Raw genomic sequence first — 15,503 nt, forward strand, 5'->3', positions numbered from 1 at the left:
AGGCTAGACAAACAACAAGTGAACTATCATACAAGACATCTACAGTTGCCTTGATCCAAACTATGCTAAAGACACAAAGCTCTATCAGACACATTCAACATATTTTTGTTAACTAGTAATACAGTCTCCTTCTCCTATACAAGTAAATAATCACTGTCTCTTCTAATGTTTTAATCAAAAACATTAAAGTTACTTGACTACAAAAATAAAAAATTAAAAAAAAGCAAAAGGAAATCAGGTCAGATATTTATTTTTTGTTTTTGTTTTTGTTTTTTTCAAGACAGGGTTTCTCTGTGGTTTTGGAGCCTGTCCTGGAACTAGGTCTTATAGACCAGGCTGGTCTCGAACTCACAGAGATTCGCCTGCCTCTGCCTCCCAAGTGCTGGGATTAAAGGCGTGCACCACCACCGCCCGGCCTCAGGCCTGATATTTAAACCAGAGAGCTAATAACTTTTAAAAATTACCAAAATAAATAAATTATTTGGGGAACAGAAGATCAGATCAGTTTTGATAAATGATGAAAACTGCTTTTGGTTTTATGCTAAGGATTCCATTTACTTACATAATTTTTAAAGACTTTTTCTTTTTTTTTTTGTGGTTTTTCAAGACAGGATTTCTCTGTGTAGCTTTGGTGTCTGTCTTGGAACTAGCTTTTGTAGACCAAGCTGAACTCACAAAAATTCTCCTGCCTTTGTCTCCCTAGTGCTAGGATTAAAGGCTTGTGCCACCACCACTTGACTTAATTTTTTAAGACTTGTATGTAGCTCTGGAGAGCCTAGAACACATTATGTATACCAGGCTGGCCTTCTGTTTCTTCAATGCTGGGATTAAACACAGGTACTACTACACCCAGCAACATTTATTTCTAATTATGTGTATGTGCACATGTGTAGGTATGTGTAAGCCAGAGGTGTTAGATCACCCTGAACTGGAGCTACAGTTGGTTGTAAGCTATCTTATGTGGGTGCTAGGAACCAAATTCAGGTTCTCTATAAGTGCAGTAAGCACTCTTAGCCACTGAACCATCTCTAGCCCCTGTGCTTGGGGTTATAATGCAATTATAATTATCATTTTATACATATTTTATGGTATTATAATAAATCACCGGAATCTTTTTACCTATCATAATCCTTTGTGAAATCAATTCTAATTAACTACTCCTGCTTGTTAGAACACACACACATACACACACACACACACACACAATCACAAGCCTAAAAACATCTCAGTCTAAGTTTTTCTTACCTTCCTCTCCAAGTAGGATGCAATTAGTCCAAAATTTTTTGGATGCTGGATAAACCTGAGTTTAAAAAATAAAAAAAGTACTAAGAATACATCACTCAACACCCTGAAGAGGATTTCTATAACAACATGCATTTCCCCGAGAATTCAGAAAACGGGGGGAAAAAAAAGAGGGCAGAAGAAAATATAAGAGCTGAAAGATGGGAAGGAGTGCTGTCTTCTGGATATGACATCACCACTGCATTTGTAAACTCAAAGTAAAATTTAGCTGCACAAAACCACAGAGTCTTCCCACGTTCCAGTATGGAAGGGACAAGGCCCTTGAGACCACAATCCCAGTTGAAAAGCTACTGGTATTTAGGGGGAAAGAGAGCTATTTAGATCAGGCTGGCCTTGAACTCGGAGACACACCAGTCTTTGCCTCAGGAGTGTGGAGGGTGAAAGGCATATACCACAACACCCTGTTGTTTCTAATTTTTTTCTTTTTTCCCCCTGAGACAGTGTTTCTCTGTGTAGCCCTGGCTGTCCTGGACTGAGATCTGTCTTTCTCTGCCTCCCCAGTTCTGCGATTAAGACTCACATCCCCATTTCTTATCTGTCAACCATTGTCCCACCTACAAATTTACAGGAAGATGAATTTCTCTATTTCTCACACTCTCTTTTCCAATGTCAAATTAGGATGAAAGTTTTGTGGAAATATTTCACTCTCAAGTAATGCAAAATACTTTTACTAATGTATATGAATGTCTATTAGAGAATAATTTAACCGTTAAATTACTTGTCCTTAAAGATCTCCTTTTCATGGTCAGTCCAAACATTCATAAACTGTCTATCTTTATAAACTTTCATCGGATCCTCCATAAGCCCATTCATATTGATGAACTTGACCCTTCTTTGTTCTGCATCAAACATCATAGGTGGAATCACAGAAAGCTGCCGCATTTGTTTCTCATTATTCTGCAAGAAATAAATGCAATTTAGTTAGAATAATATTTAAACTAGAAATTTAAAAGGGCTATAGACTTTAAAAGTTTTTTTAAAAAAAAAAGTATCAGGCCAGGCAGTGGTGGCGCACACCTTTAATTCCAGCACTTGGGAGGCAGAGGCGAATCTTTTTGAGCTGGAGGCAAAGCAAGTTCCAGGACAGCTAGAGCTACACAGAAAACCCTGTCTCGAAAAACCAAAAAAAAAAAAAAAAAAGAAAGAAAAAGAAAACCCTGTCTCGAAAACAGAAAGACAAAACAAAATTTTTAAAAAGTATCAGTAGGGACTGGAGAGATGGCTCAGTGGTTAAGAGCATTGACTGCTCTTCCAGAGGATCCGGGGTTCAATTCCCAGCACCCACATGGGTAGCTCACAACTGTCTGAAGATCCAGTTACAGGGGATCTGATACCTTCACACCAATGCACATAAAATAAAAAAAGTTAAATGAACCATAAGAATATTAGAAAAAAATAAATAAAAAATAAAAAGTATCAGTAATTTAATGACAATAATGCCATATACCATAGCATGTTACAGGATTATTGCTTTTTTATAAGTTTTATTTTATCTGCCTGCATTTATGTTTGTGTGAGGGTAAAAGATCTTGGAGTTACAGATAGTTGTGAGATGCCATGTGGGTGCTGGGAATTGAACCCAAGCACTCTGGAAGAGCTGTCAGTGCTCTTAACTGCTGAGCCATCTCTCCAGTCCTATATGATTATTTTTAACACATTTATACCAAATTATATAAATTACACACAGAAAATTCACTTAAAAAAAAACTACGACCTTTGGGTTGGTTTTGTTTGGAATATTTGTTTCTTTGTCATTTCTTTCTTTTGTGGGGGTAGAGTCCAGGCCAAGAATCTATAGCTCAGACTGGCCTCAAATTTGAAGTAATCCTCTTTTTTTTTTTTTTTTTTTTTTTTTGAGACAGGGTTTCTCTGTGGTTTTGGAGCCTGTCCTGGAACTAGCTCTGTAGACCAGGCTGGTCTCGAACTCACAGAGATCCGCCTGCCTCTGCCTCCCGAGTGCTGGGATTAAAGGCGTGCGCCACCACCGCCCGGCTGAAGTAATCCTCTTGTCACAGCCCCGCAATGCAGAGATGAGGTACAAGTAAAAGCTACCACACCCGGCTTATCCCTTACTATTCTGAGGAAATCTTAAGGCAATTGATATTTGGAAAACAATGCAACTGTTTTATCTAGAAGACAGAAAACAATTGTCTCGTTTAAAAACTAGTCTCAACATAATTTTAGTTCTTTTTTTTTTTAAGCCTTTGTATTCACATGGATGTCAGAGAGCATCTTTGGGAGTTCTCCCCATTGCTCACTACCATATTCATGGAGGTAGGGTCTTTTAAGTGAACCCACAGCTTGCCTAAGCAGGTTAGTCTTGCCAGCCACCCTTGTAAGTACTGGAACTATTGGCAGACCAGCACACCCAAGCTGGCATCCACAGACTCTGGTCCTTACACTTGCAGAGGAAGGGGCTTTATCCTCTGAGCATCTCCCCAGCCTTTCATCATCATTGTAGATAATAAAAAGGAATCATAGCATGATTTTAGAGATAGAAAAACAGGTAACAAAGGTCTTAGGATCTTAAAGTCGTTCATCTTAAACTATTTAACTCACATAATATTAAATACTCTTTGCTAATTTAATGTAACCCATTAAAATTTAAATTTTGGGCAGTAGTGGCACACATCTATAATTCCAGCACTCGGGAAGCAAAGGCAGGCGGATCTCTGTGAGTTTGAAACCAGCCTGTTCGACAGAGCAAGTTACAGGACAGTCAGAGCTGTTATACAGAGAAACCCTGTCTCGGGGGAAAAATAAATAAATAAACAAAATGTAATTTAAAATTTTAACGCTTTTATCATTATAATCTAAACCAGTTTAATCTATCGCACATGTATGATTTTTTTTCCAAAGAATACCTTAAGATATTTATAAACACAATTTGGTGGTTTGTTTTTTTTTTTTAAAACATTTATTTATTTATTATGTATACAATATTCTGTCTGTGTGTATGCCTTCAGGCCAGAAGAGGGCAGAAAACCCCATTACAGATGGTTGTGAGCCACCATGTGGTTGCTGGGAACTGAACTCAGGACCTTTGGAAGAGCAGGCAATGCTCTTAACCTCTGAGCCATCTCTCCAGCCCTTGGTGTTTTTTTTTTAAAAAAAAAAAAAAAAAAAAAAAAAAAAAAAAAACTTGGTCATAAAGCTGTAGTATTTATCTATATTTAAGGTTTTTTTTTTTTCCTAAAATGACTTCCAAGTTGTCAAGTCCTTGCTAGGTGTTTAGTTCCAGAGGGTATATTCAATCAGTTTGAACACCAGTGTTTGGCACTAACACATCAGCTTGAAATCACTTCCTTGCAATGCTTTCAGATGTACCCAAATGGAATGCACAGAAAAACAAGCACAGAAATTGAATACAGATTTAGTCATTATAGAAATTATACCTACAAATTTCATACTATCAATCATGCATTTTCCAATGATTTTAAAACCAATATAGAATGGTTGTGTTTTAAAGCTCCTAAGTATATCACTAGTATTGAGAGCATGCAAGACTATATGCATTATGTACTTAAAATTTCAAAAAACATCTTCCAACAATAACTTAAATGTATTGGAAAAAAGTGTATGTCTCTCTCCTAGCCTAGAAAGAAATTATGCTAATATGTGCACTAACATTGTAAGGACAAAAAAAAAGCAAAGTGAAAGGAAAGAAAAAGAAAAACAAAAGTGCTGAGACCTAACACTTGGCCATTATGTAAAAATGCATGTAAATATCTTCCTTACATAGTGTGGGACATATCTCTGTGGTTGAATATTACAATCCTCCCAACAAAGGTTCAAAAGTCACTTCAGATTTTCTCCTCAGGAAAACAATAATCAGAAATGAGAAAGAAGGATAAAACCACTGGCACAAGTCTAATTTTTTTCTTTTCTTTTTCTTTTTTTTTTTTTTTAAGACAGGGTCTCTGTGTAACTCTGTCTGTCCTGGAACTCAAACTGTAGACCAAGTTGGCTTTGAACTCACAGAGATCTACCTGCCTCTGCCTTCCAAATGCTGGGATTAAAGGCCATGAAACCACCACCAAGCACAAGTCTACTTTAATTGGTACAAAGTTCTGAGTACCAAGGCAGCTCATGAACACCATCATTTGATTTTCTACCTCCTTAAGGCTCAAGTAACAAGAGCTGATAAATAATTATATACACATATGACACACAGTGAATAGATGCAATATAAACTTTAAAACACATACCAATTCAAATACACACTCTATAAGAACAGGCTATCTTCACACCCTAGAGGAAAACTAATACAAACAGCTTCTAAAATGTTTACATGAATACAGGCAGTATGTAAAGACTAATTAGAAACTCTTCTCTCCCTTACTATTAATTTAACTTAATAGGACTGAGTAATTTGATGGTACACTCCATTATTTGAGTCCCAAAGCCTAGAGCAAACATTAGCTTTTAATGTGGGCTGTAGAAAATACGTTAGGAAAAGTAGACTTGATTCAAGAGAAAGAGAAAAGAACATGGGACTCTGGAACAAGATTCAATTATGCTGGCCACCTGGCTCTGCTTCTCACAGCATTGTGGCCTTGGCCATCCTGGAACTCCCTCTGTAGTTCAGGCTGGCTTCAAACTAACAGATCTGCTTGCCTGTTTCCTAAATGCTGGGATTAAAGGCGCACCACCACTAGGACCATCAGAACTATTTCCTTAACTATTTCTTGGTCTCTTGATGACAAAACAATCTTTGTGAAAATTTTAATCACATTACTTAAATCCAATATTAGTTGGTCTTAGTCTCTGAAATCATTCAAGCGCTATTATCTAACCATCTGCATTTACATATTGATAAACCTTTACCCCCTGGGCTACAGGGCAGAAATGCTTAAATAACTAATGAATTAACGTGAATTAATTTTCTTACCTCCTGCTCAGAAAGACCATCAATAATTTCAGAAATCTCATGCTCACTCCTAGCAATGGTGGCTGAAAGACCAGCTCCCCTCTGACCAACTCTAAATATGAAAAGGAAATACAAATATATTTTAAGACTTTTAATGAAAATGCAACAAATTATCATTGATACTGGAACTATGTAGACCACGCTAGCCTCAAACTTACAGAGATCTGCCTGCCTATGCTTCCCAAATCTTGGAACTAAAGGCATGCGCCACCACTACCTGGCTCAAAGTGAGATTTTTTTAAATAAAATATATTGCATTCATTCTTTAACAGTTTTACACATAAGCAACTTATCTTCATCATATACACCTCCAGTTCTTGCCTCCTCATTCACATCCTCTTGTGGGTCTTTATGCTTAGTTTTTGTGTAACCCAGAGTCTCAATTACTACCATTTGTTGGAATACTGACTGATGTTGTGTTGATCATGTACAGGTCTTATACAAATACAGAATACAAAATGGGACTTCTTTTGTATGTGCATCTGTGTGGGTTCACGTTCAAAATGCAGGTGTGCCTGCAAATGTGTACAGATGCAAAAAGAACGCCAAAGTTGATGTTGGGTATCTCCCTTAATCACTCTCTTCTTTATTAGATGGGATTTTTTAAACCAATGGGAGTCAAAAAAAAACCTACCCAAGCTTCACTGAATATTTTCAAATGGTATACATGAGTCACTACCAAATTAGCAGAAATTAAGTATTAATACTGAGATTTAAGTTAACATGTTGGACTAGGGATACAGCTCTGTTGGTAAAGTGTTTACCCTGCATGCATCAAGACCTAGGGCTGATCACTAGCACCATAAAAAATGAATGAATGAATGAATGAATGAATGAATGGTTATAATACTCAAGTTAAAATAGTGACACTGGGCTGGAGAGATGGCTCAGTGGTTAAAAACGCTGGCTGTTGTTCCAGAGTACCTGGGTTCAATTCCCAGCACCCACATGACAGTTCACAACTGTCTGTAAATTCCAGTTTCAGGGGCTGGAGAGATGGCTCAGTGGTTAAGAGCATTGCCTGCTCTTCCAGAGGTCCTGAGTTCAATTCCCAGCAACCACATGGTGGCTCACAACCATCTGTAAAGAGGCCTGGCACCCTCTTCTGGCCTTCAGGCATACACACAGAATATTGTATACATAATAAATAAGTATTTAAAAAAAAATTCCAGTTTCAGGAGATCTGACACCTTCACACAGACACTCATCTAGATATATATCTAGATAGACAGACATAGACAGAAATTAAAAGAAAAATTAGCGGAACTAGTAATGGGGAACCTGTAATAAAAATAGAACTTACTGTCCAGGTGGTGGTGGCACACACCTGTAATTCCAGTACTCAGGAGGCAGAGGCAGGTGGACCTCTGAGTTGGAGGCCAGTCCGGTCTGCAAAGTGAATTTCAGGACAGCCAGGGCTGTTACACAGAGAAACCTGTCTTGGGGGAAAAAAAACAAAACAAAACAAAACAAAAAAACCCAAAACCAAAATAAATAAATAAAACCAAAAAAACCTTCTTGATGTCATGCTATAAAACAATCTTTGTACAGTGTAAATATGTATTGCTCTAATTGTTAATAAATATCTGATTGGTCAATGGCTAGACAGGATTTCTGGGGGCAGAGAGAATGCTGGGAAGAGAGAGTCTTAGGAGTCTAAAGGAAACACAGAAAGAGAATGAATGTGCCATGCCAAAATAAGGTACTGTCACGTGGCAGAGGATAGATAAGAAATATGGTTAATTTAAAATGTAAGAGTTAGCTAGTAACAAGCCTGAGCTATCAGCCAAACAGAAGTCTCTAGACGGTTATTTGGGAGCAGCTGCCAAAACACGGAGAAATTCTACCTGCAATGTCATGTCTATCTTTTGTCTGGATTCTAAAGAATAGAAAAGCAAGCCTGGAAAAATACTGAACATTTCTAAAATGTAAGGAAAAAAACAGTGAAGAAAAGCCGGGCAGTGGTGGCGCACGCCTTTAATCCCAGCACTCGGGAGGCAGAGGCAGGCGGATCTCTGTGAGTTCGAGACCAGCCTGGTCTACAAGAGCTAGTTCCAGGACAGGCTCCAAAACCACAGAGAAACCCTGTCTCGAAAAAAACCAAAAAAAAAAAAAAAAAAAAAAAAAAAAAAAATAGTGAAGAGACAAAGTCAACTTTTAAGGTGTTTGCAAAATACCTATTTGTACCTTTTGTGGGAATTAGTGATGCTGTTTTACACCTATTCTCTTAAAGTAAAAAAAAAAAAAAAGTGTGGTACATGGTAATGAACACCTTTAATCCCAGCACTTGGGAGATAAAGGCAGATGGATCTCTAGAAGATTGAAGACAGACAGATCTCCACAGCAAGTTTCAAGCCAGCCAGAGCTACATAAAAAGATTCCATTTCACTAAATTTATATATATGTATATATTAATTTTTGATATTATTATAAAAACAATTTGGGGAAAGTTTAGTAGATAATTTTTGAAATTATAATATATATAGGTGTATGTATATACATACACATACTTTTTTATATATCTTAAGTATGGCAGTGGTGGGTGGCACATGCCTTTAATTCCATCACTCAGGAGGCAGAGGCAGATGGATCTCTGAGTTTGAGGCCAGCCTAGTAAACAGAGTAAGTTCCAGGACAGCCAGGAATACACAGAGAAACTATCTTCAAACAATGATTTTTTTAATCTCATCTTTCATTTTACGTGTCTCACCTACATGTATGTTGGTGTACCATACATGACTGGTAACAATAAATGCCAGAAGAAGGCATCAGACCCCATGTAACCAAATCTAGGTTCTCTGCCAGAATAGCAAATACGCTTAACCACAAAGCTCTCTCATTAGCACCATAGAATTTTTTGATTAATAATCAATTTCAATCTGTTTCATTACGTTTATGATTATCAAGGAACATTCAGTTCTGTTCTTGTTAACTGTCATTTTGAAAAAAAAAATAGTACTTTTATGAATTAAAGACTTGGGCCGGTGATAGCTCGGGTTCAATTCCCAAAACCTACATGGTAGCTCCAGCTGTCTGTAACTCTAGTTCCAGGAATTCCAATTCTAGCCTCCACAGGCACCAGTTGTACATATGGTACATAAACATGCATGCAGATAAAACACTCACGTGCAAAAATAAATAAATAAATAAACAGAATGAAAGAAATTTTCAAAATATTTACTTAGATTTAACATGAAAATTAAATATAAAAAAATAGTATTAAGTTCACTAAAAAATAATCCTAACTGGTTCATAAAAAAGTTTTTAATTCTACCTAAGAGACAGCAAAATAGTTCATGGGTTTGTCACCAGATCTGATGACCTGAAGCCAATCCTATTTGATAGGAGCAAAGAACTGACTGCTACCATTTGCCCTCTGACTTTCACATCAGTGTTACTATGGGACATGAGCTTCCCACATGCACCCCATAAAAAAATAATAAGTGTAATTTTAAAAACTTAAGTTCAACATTAAAAATTCTTGCCAGGCAGTGGTGGCACACACCTTTAAATCTAGCACTTACAAAGCAGATACAGATGTCTGAGTTCGATGCCAGCCAAAAGAGCCGGGACTACACAGAGAAACCCTGCCTCAAAAATCCAAAACTTCTTTATGATGTAAAGGGGAAAAATTAGAATTACTAAACACCAAACTACATACCGTTGAAATCTTTCTTGTTGTTCTCTTTGTTTTCGAATTTCTGGAAACTGCTTCTCATAGTATTCCCTTGTTTTGCTTTCTTTTGCTTTCCTCCGGGGATTATTTTCTATTCTGTCCACTTTTTTCTCCCATGCCTCCATGAGCTGATCATAACGCTGGCAGATTTTTTGTTCCTATTAAACACCCGTAGCAAATTAATAACAATTAAACTGAACTCTATGATTTGGTAAGCCTTTAAAACATATCCCATTTCTTAAGATGAAAACGGAAGTACATTTGGCTTGTATGACGAAGCCAAGAATGACAATTTGTTCTTGGTCTGACAGGAGAAATGAACAATTTCCTTACATGAAAACACAAGGTGTACTTTCCCTGCACTTTTCACTAATTATCACTATACAAATTAACAAGCTCATTGACAACCACAGGTAGTGGCTAACCATCTATTTTGATTTTCCTGATAACATGCCTTCATTGTCAAAAAGAAAGGAAAATTAGAAACATTAGCATAGTTCAGCATCTAATCTAACCCAGTGGTTCTCAACCTTCCTAATGCTGTGAACCTTTAATACAGTTCCTCATGTTGTGTTGATTCCCAACCATAAAATTATTTTCATTGCTACTTCACAACCGTAATTTTGCTAATGTTATGAATTGAATTGTAAACATCTGTGTTTTCCCACAGTCTGCTTGTTAAACCTCCAAAGGAATTGTAACCCACAGATTGAGAACCGTTGCTCGAATCGATCTTAAATGCAACTGTTCAGCATTGTTTGGTACCTATCTAAACTGTCAGAGAAAACATTCACATTTAACAGCTTCTCTATCATTGGAGGATGTGATTTTTCACTTTTTTTTTTCATTTATTTACTAATATAACTATTCTCTGCTAGAATAGAAAAGGCTAAAACTAGCTATTCATCATCATAAGAAGAAATCTGGTTAAGAAACATGAAATCAAGAATTAGTGCTTTTGGCTAAGCAAGTGAATTACAATTCCATTTTCCATTATGGGCATAGAGCTATGTAAATATCTGATACCCGGAAAGAGGAAAGTGAGAAGGACCTTAGGAACACCGCTAACTTTAGTCACCTAAGAGTGACCAGACAGAAGACTATTTCCTCACGCCATTCCCTCATCATTCCTTCCAACACCCATGTGCCTTTTGTGCACTTCACATATTTTCTCTCTCTAGTCCCAACACCATAAGTAAAGTCAACACTGTCATCATCCAGAGTGAAGCAATCATCTAGTAAATGTGGGCCACACAATTTCTGTTACTTTCCAAAGCAGAGAAGATGGAAGCCAGGACCTGGTCCATGCTAGGTAAGTGTTCAGATCTTCCCATGCATTCCCAGTGTTGCATGCAGCCAGATGCAAATTCTTTTGTTGTTGTTTGATATAGGCTTTCCCATATCTCGAGCTGGCCTCAAATCCACTTTGTAACAGAGCATGATTTGAACTTCTGATCTCCCTGCTTCAACCTCTCAAGTGGGAATTACAGGCATGTGATACCGAACAGTTTATTTGGTGCCAGGGATCCAATCCAGGGCTTCAATTCTTATTAAGCAAGCACTCTACCACTAAGTTACATTTGCAACCCCAGATGTAAATTCTTAAAATACAAACCTGAACTTTATACTGCCTCAGTTTAAAAACTTAAAAAGAAGTGCCCTCTGAATTTCATACAAAGTCTTATAGATGGCCTCTGAACACTGTGTCACTGAATCCCAGTGTCCCTTATCACCCCCACCCTTCCCAGCTCACTCACTCTATACTCAGAGTTCTGAACCTGTCACATTAGCTATTTCGCTGAATCTCTTCCCTCTGCTTGTATAAGTTTGCAGAATATTGGCTTTCCTGATTAGTGGCCCTCCCTGAATCACATCTACTTTAGGCATCTGACTTTACACTCTTGCTTTATGTATGAGATCACATTATAATCACAATACTGAACCTGCCTGCTGACATATCTGCTTCCTAAGAGTCAAACAGTATGGCAATTTTACTTGCTTTTCTGGAATAATATGTGGAACATATACAACTGATTAATACTTATTAAACAAATCAGTAAACATATAAAGTACAATTCTTCCAAAGCATGAAAAAGTTTATGTTCCAGTGATTACATAACCAGGACTAATTTAGCAAGTACTAGAATTACAATAAAATAGCTGAACAAAAAAGCTGGTTTCTCACTTAATATTTATAGGTTCTTGGGAAGAAAAATATTCAATACCAGTTATTTAAGATAGTATATAAAGGATAACACTGGCAAATACAAATTACAAAAGTGTTACAGTAAATAAATTGAGCTTTACAATTTGTTAAGCTGTCAGGTCATTAAATATACGGTAAAGTTCATTTCAAAAACAGGTTCAAAGAATTTCATTTTATTAAAAATCAGAATTTAAATTGTATCTGTAAAATTAGTATGAACATATTACAAAAATAAGGATATTCTTTGAAACTTAATTTTTATGATTATAACCATAAAACTTTTAGACAGCAAACTGTATAATTAAATGAGAAACTATTTCAATCTGAAGACACTGACCAGTTAGTTTTTCCTAAGGACAGAGAGCAATGTCTCATCAATTACCATAACTTACCAATATGTGTTTGAGTCCTAACAGACTGAAAGCAGATGCTACTTATTAGCCCCCTTTTTTTGACTACTCACCATTTTGCTGAATAAAAATATTACATAAATGACTAATGAAATTAATTTGATAATGATGTTAAATGTGGTATTACAATGTTACTAGGATTAGACTCATTTAAGTCACACATACAGTTACTCTCTAAATCAGCATTTGTTTTCAATATAATCAAGGATCAATTATTAATGGGAAAGTGAAAGCCTAAATGACATGAATGGGAAAGCTGTACAAATTTCAGTTAACAAGGATAGGACCTCACCCTTTGTTTTCTTGCATGATTTCTTCTTTTAAAAAATAAAATGAGTTTTTTCCTCATCACCTGGTTTCTAGAAGAGAAAAATATGGTTGCAAAACATTAAGAAAAAGCACAACTTAAGCTGTGTTCACTTTCTGCAGACATTGGAGACAGGCAACCCACTTAAGAACTTATGGTGCAATCAGAGTTAATCTTAAGCTTTTTCACCCTGCAAAATAAAACTGCATAATTTTTGCAATTAGGTCTAAAATTCCTGCCATTCTATAACAAGATAATACAGTTAACTTTTAATTCATGCAACTAATTTTGAGACATATATTACTTTCAAATTATAATTAAGGGATAACTAATTCTTAAAAATTCTGATGATACAAACATCTTCGTATACTTTGATAAGGGAAATAAAAGAGAAAAGAAACCTTTTGCAGGTACTTCCCTCCTAGAAGGAGAATATACACCAACACATTTAAAAGAAGTGACTGCTGCTCAGAACAGAACATCTCTCCCACAGACATGACACAACAGTCTAGGAGCAACAAAGGGGAAATCTGACCAGACAGGAAAGTTTCTCACATGTCTTAATAACAGTGTCACTTTTTAACGTGGGAGCACTGTAACCTTTTAAAACAATGTCATGCAGGTTCAAATATATAAATATTTATATCCCATCTACTTACAGAAATAACTCCATGCTGATTATTCAGACATAAATACAAAGCCAATGAAAATAGAAATAAATTTTTGGATTATGTGTCACACAAGAATAACAATGACACTGGCTCCACTCAAATAATCATAGACAATCAGTAGCTGGGTTAATGACAAAGCAGTCAAGAGATGAATACAATTATTAAAAATCACATTTGCTATTTCATACAAAGCAAATGTTAGTGGTAAAAGAATAGCTACTGAATGATTTACGCAGATGTGTGCATCTGAGAACTTCAAAAGTAACATACAGTGGGACCATTGCTATGTATCAATTTACTCTGGTTGCAATTATATGCTACTCAAAAATAAGTATCAATCAGTAAATAAAACTTTAAATGTCTACTAAGAATTTAAGTGAAGTCAGCTAGTCAGTACTCATCTCAGCACAGTCTAACATAGGCAATGTAAATAACATAAAATAAATAAAAAACAGTGCAGCTTTCCAGCTTACATTGAAGGAGAGAAGACAAAAGACAAACTGAAGTTTTGTGGGGAAGTCACTAAATGTAGCCAACTACATTTTAACTGTTATCCTCCTTTTAAAAACATTTAAACAGCTCAGTAGTATGAGTTTAGCCTAATCTCCTAAAGGTTCTCAAGACCATGGCAATATCTCACAGAAAAATTCTTAAATAGATGACTTTATTATGAACCATTTACTTAACAGAAGTTAAAATTACTCCAATTGTTCTTTTTTTAATTTATTTATTTATTTATGTCTACAACATTCTGTGTGTATGCCTGAATGCCAGAAGAGGGCAGCAGACCTCCCCACAGATGGCTGTGAGCCACCATGTGGTTGCCGGGAATTGAACTCAGGACCCCTGGAAGAGCAGGCAATGCTCCCAACCACTGAGCCATCTCTCCAGCCCCCAAATTACTCCAATTGTAATAGCTGTCATGCACATTACCATGCAAACATGTTTGCCACCAGTTCTGCAAAGTAGTCAACTATTGTACACTCTCAGATATTAAAAGAAAAAATATAAATAATAATGTGCTCATTTGCAACTATAATAGTAAATAATTATAATGTTCTGGATACACTTTTAAATGCATATAAATAGAAATATCACATTTTTTTTTACCAACTTAATAATAATTCACCTAAAATGCTCTAAAAGTATGATAATTAACAACAATTAAAAAAAAACCTATCTAGCTTCTCTTACTTCAATCAGATCAAGAAATTAAGTTTACTTTTCACTTATTTTCTTATTCCAAGATCTGCATCCATAAAGGCCTGGTAGTAGGATGAGCAAGGCAAAGCAAACTACATTCTGGAACAGCCTCCTCACCCACATGAGGGGACTGAGCCTTCCAAGGCACCAGGACATTAAATGGCAGAAGGGTCTACAAATACCGTCATTAGCAAGAGTCATGGAAGGGATTTCCCTAGAATAGGGTTTTGAATAATGATAAAATGATCCGTGGCACTTCTACTTTGCAATGGCAGATGTGGCTTGGTGGGGGACGGTGTCATCACTAGTCTTAAATGAAAAAGCTTCATTATCTTACTTCATCATGCGCCTTGCAGGTACTCCACTGAAAAAAACACAAAACAGGAGGCAAAGAATTCAAGCCTCAAGGTAAGCCATTTCAATGTTAAGTATCCACCTTTTTTTTTATACTAGCAGATTATAAAACCAGCTAGTTTATGCAATAATTTATTTTATTTTTTGGCCTCGGAAACTCAAATCTGTTACCCCAACCCCCAAAAAGCCAGAGGAAGATAACATATAGTAAAACAACAGCAAATTACACAAATCTAAAACACACCTACACTAATATAATAATGTCCGCAGATAACAAAAATGATTTCTTTATAGAATATATGTTCTTAAATTGAACTCCAAAGATGGTAAATACTTACGTCTTGATGTTCTCATGGTACACCTTGGTATCTGATGGCTGGTTATAGAGTGGCTATAAAATAAATGACATTCATGTGTAGAGTGTTACACTTTCTTATAGTAACA

General features: G+C 36.2%; 1 protein-coding gene across 24 annotated transcripts in view; it reads right to left on the reverse strand.

Annotated features, from left to right (window-relative positions):
* Ncor1 (nuclear receptor corepressor 1) overlaps positions 1–15,503 on the reverse strand; it is a 157,509-nt gene that overhangs the window by 85,110 nt on the left and 56,896 nt on the right. For 16 of the 24 annotated variants that reach the window (XM_057775703.1, XM_057775702.1, XM_057775706.1 and 13 more), the window contains 7 exons: positions 15,398–15,450; positions 15,043–15,069; positions 12,817–12,883; positions 9,894–10,066; positions 6,194–6,284; positions 2,021–2,199; positions 1,246–1,300 (listed from right to left, as the gene is read on the reverse strand). In XM_057775703.1, coding sequence (XP_057631686.1) covers positions 1,246–1,300; positions 2,021–2,199; positions 6,194–6,284; positions 9,894–10,066; positions 12,817–12,883; positions 15,043–15,069; positions 15,398–15,450 — 645 coding nt within the window. Of the gene's footprint in view, positions 1–1,245; positions 1,301–2,020; positions 2,200–6,193; positions 6,285–9,893; positions 10,067–12,816; positions 12,884–15,038; positions 15,070–15,397; positions 15,451–15,503 lie in introns of those variants that run through there. The other 8 variants (XM_057775724.1, XM_057775719.1, XM_057775717.1 and 5 more) reach the window with 2 other exon arrangements.

Source organism: Chionomys nivalis, chromosome 7 (genome assembly GCF_950005125.1).
Source record: "Chionomys nivalis chromosome 7, mChiNiv1.1, whole genome shotgun sequence".
Taxonomy (NCBI): Eukaryota; Metazoa; Chordata; class Mammalia; order Rodentia; family Cricetidae; genus Chionomys; species Chionomys nivalis.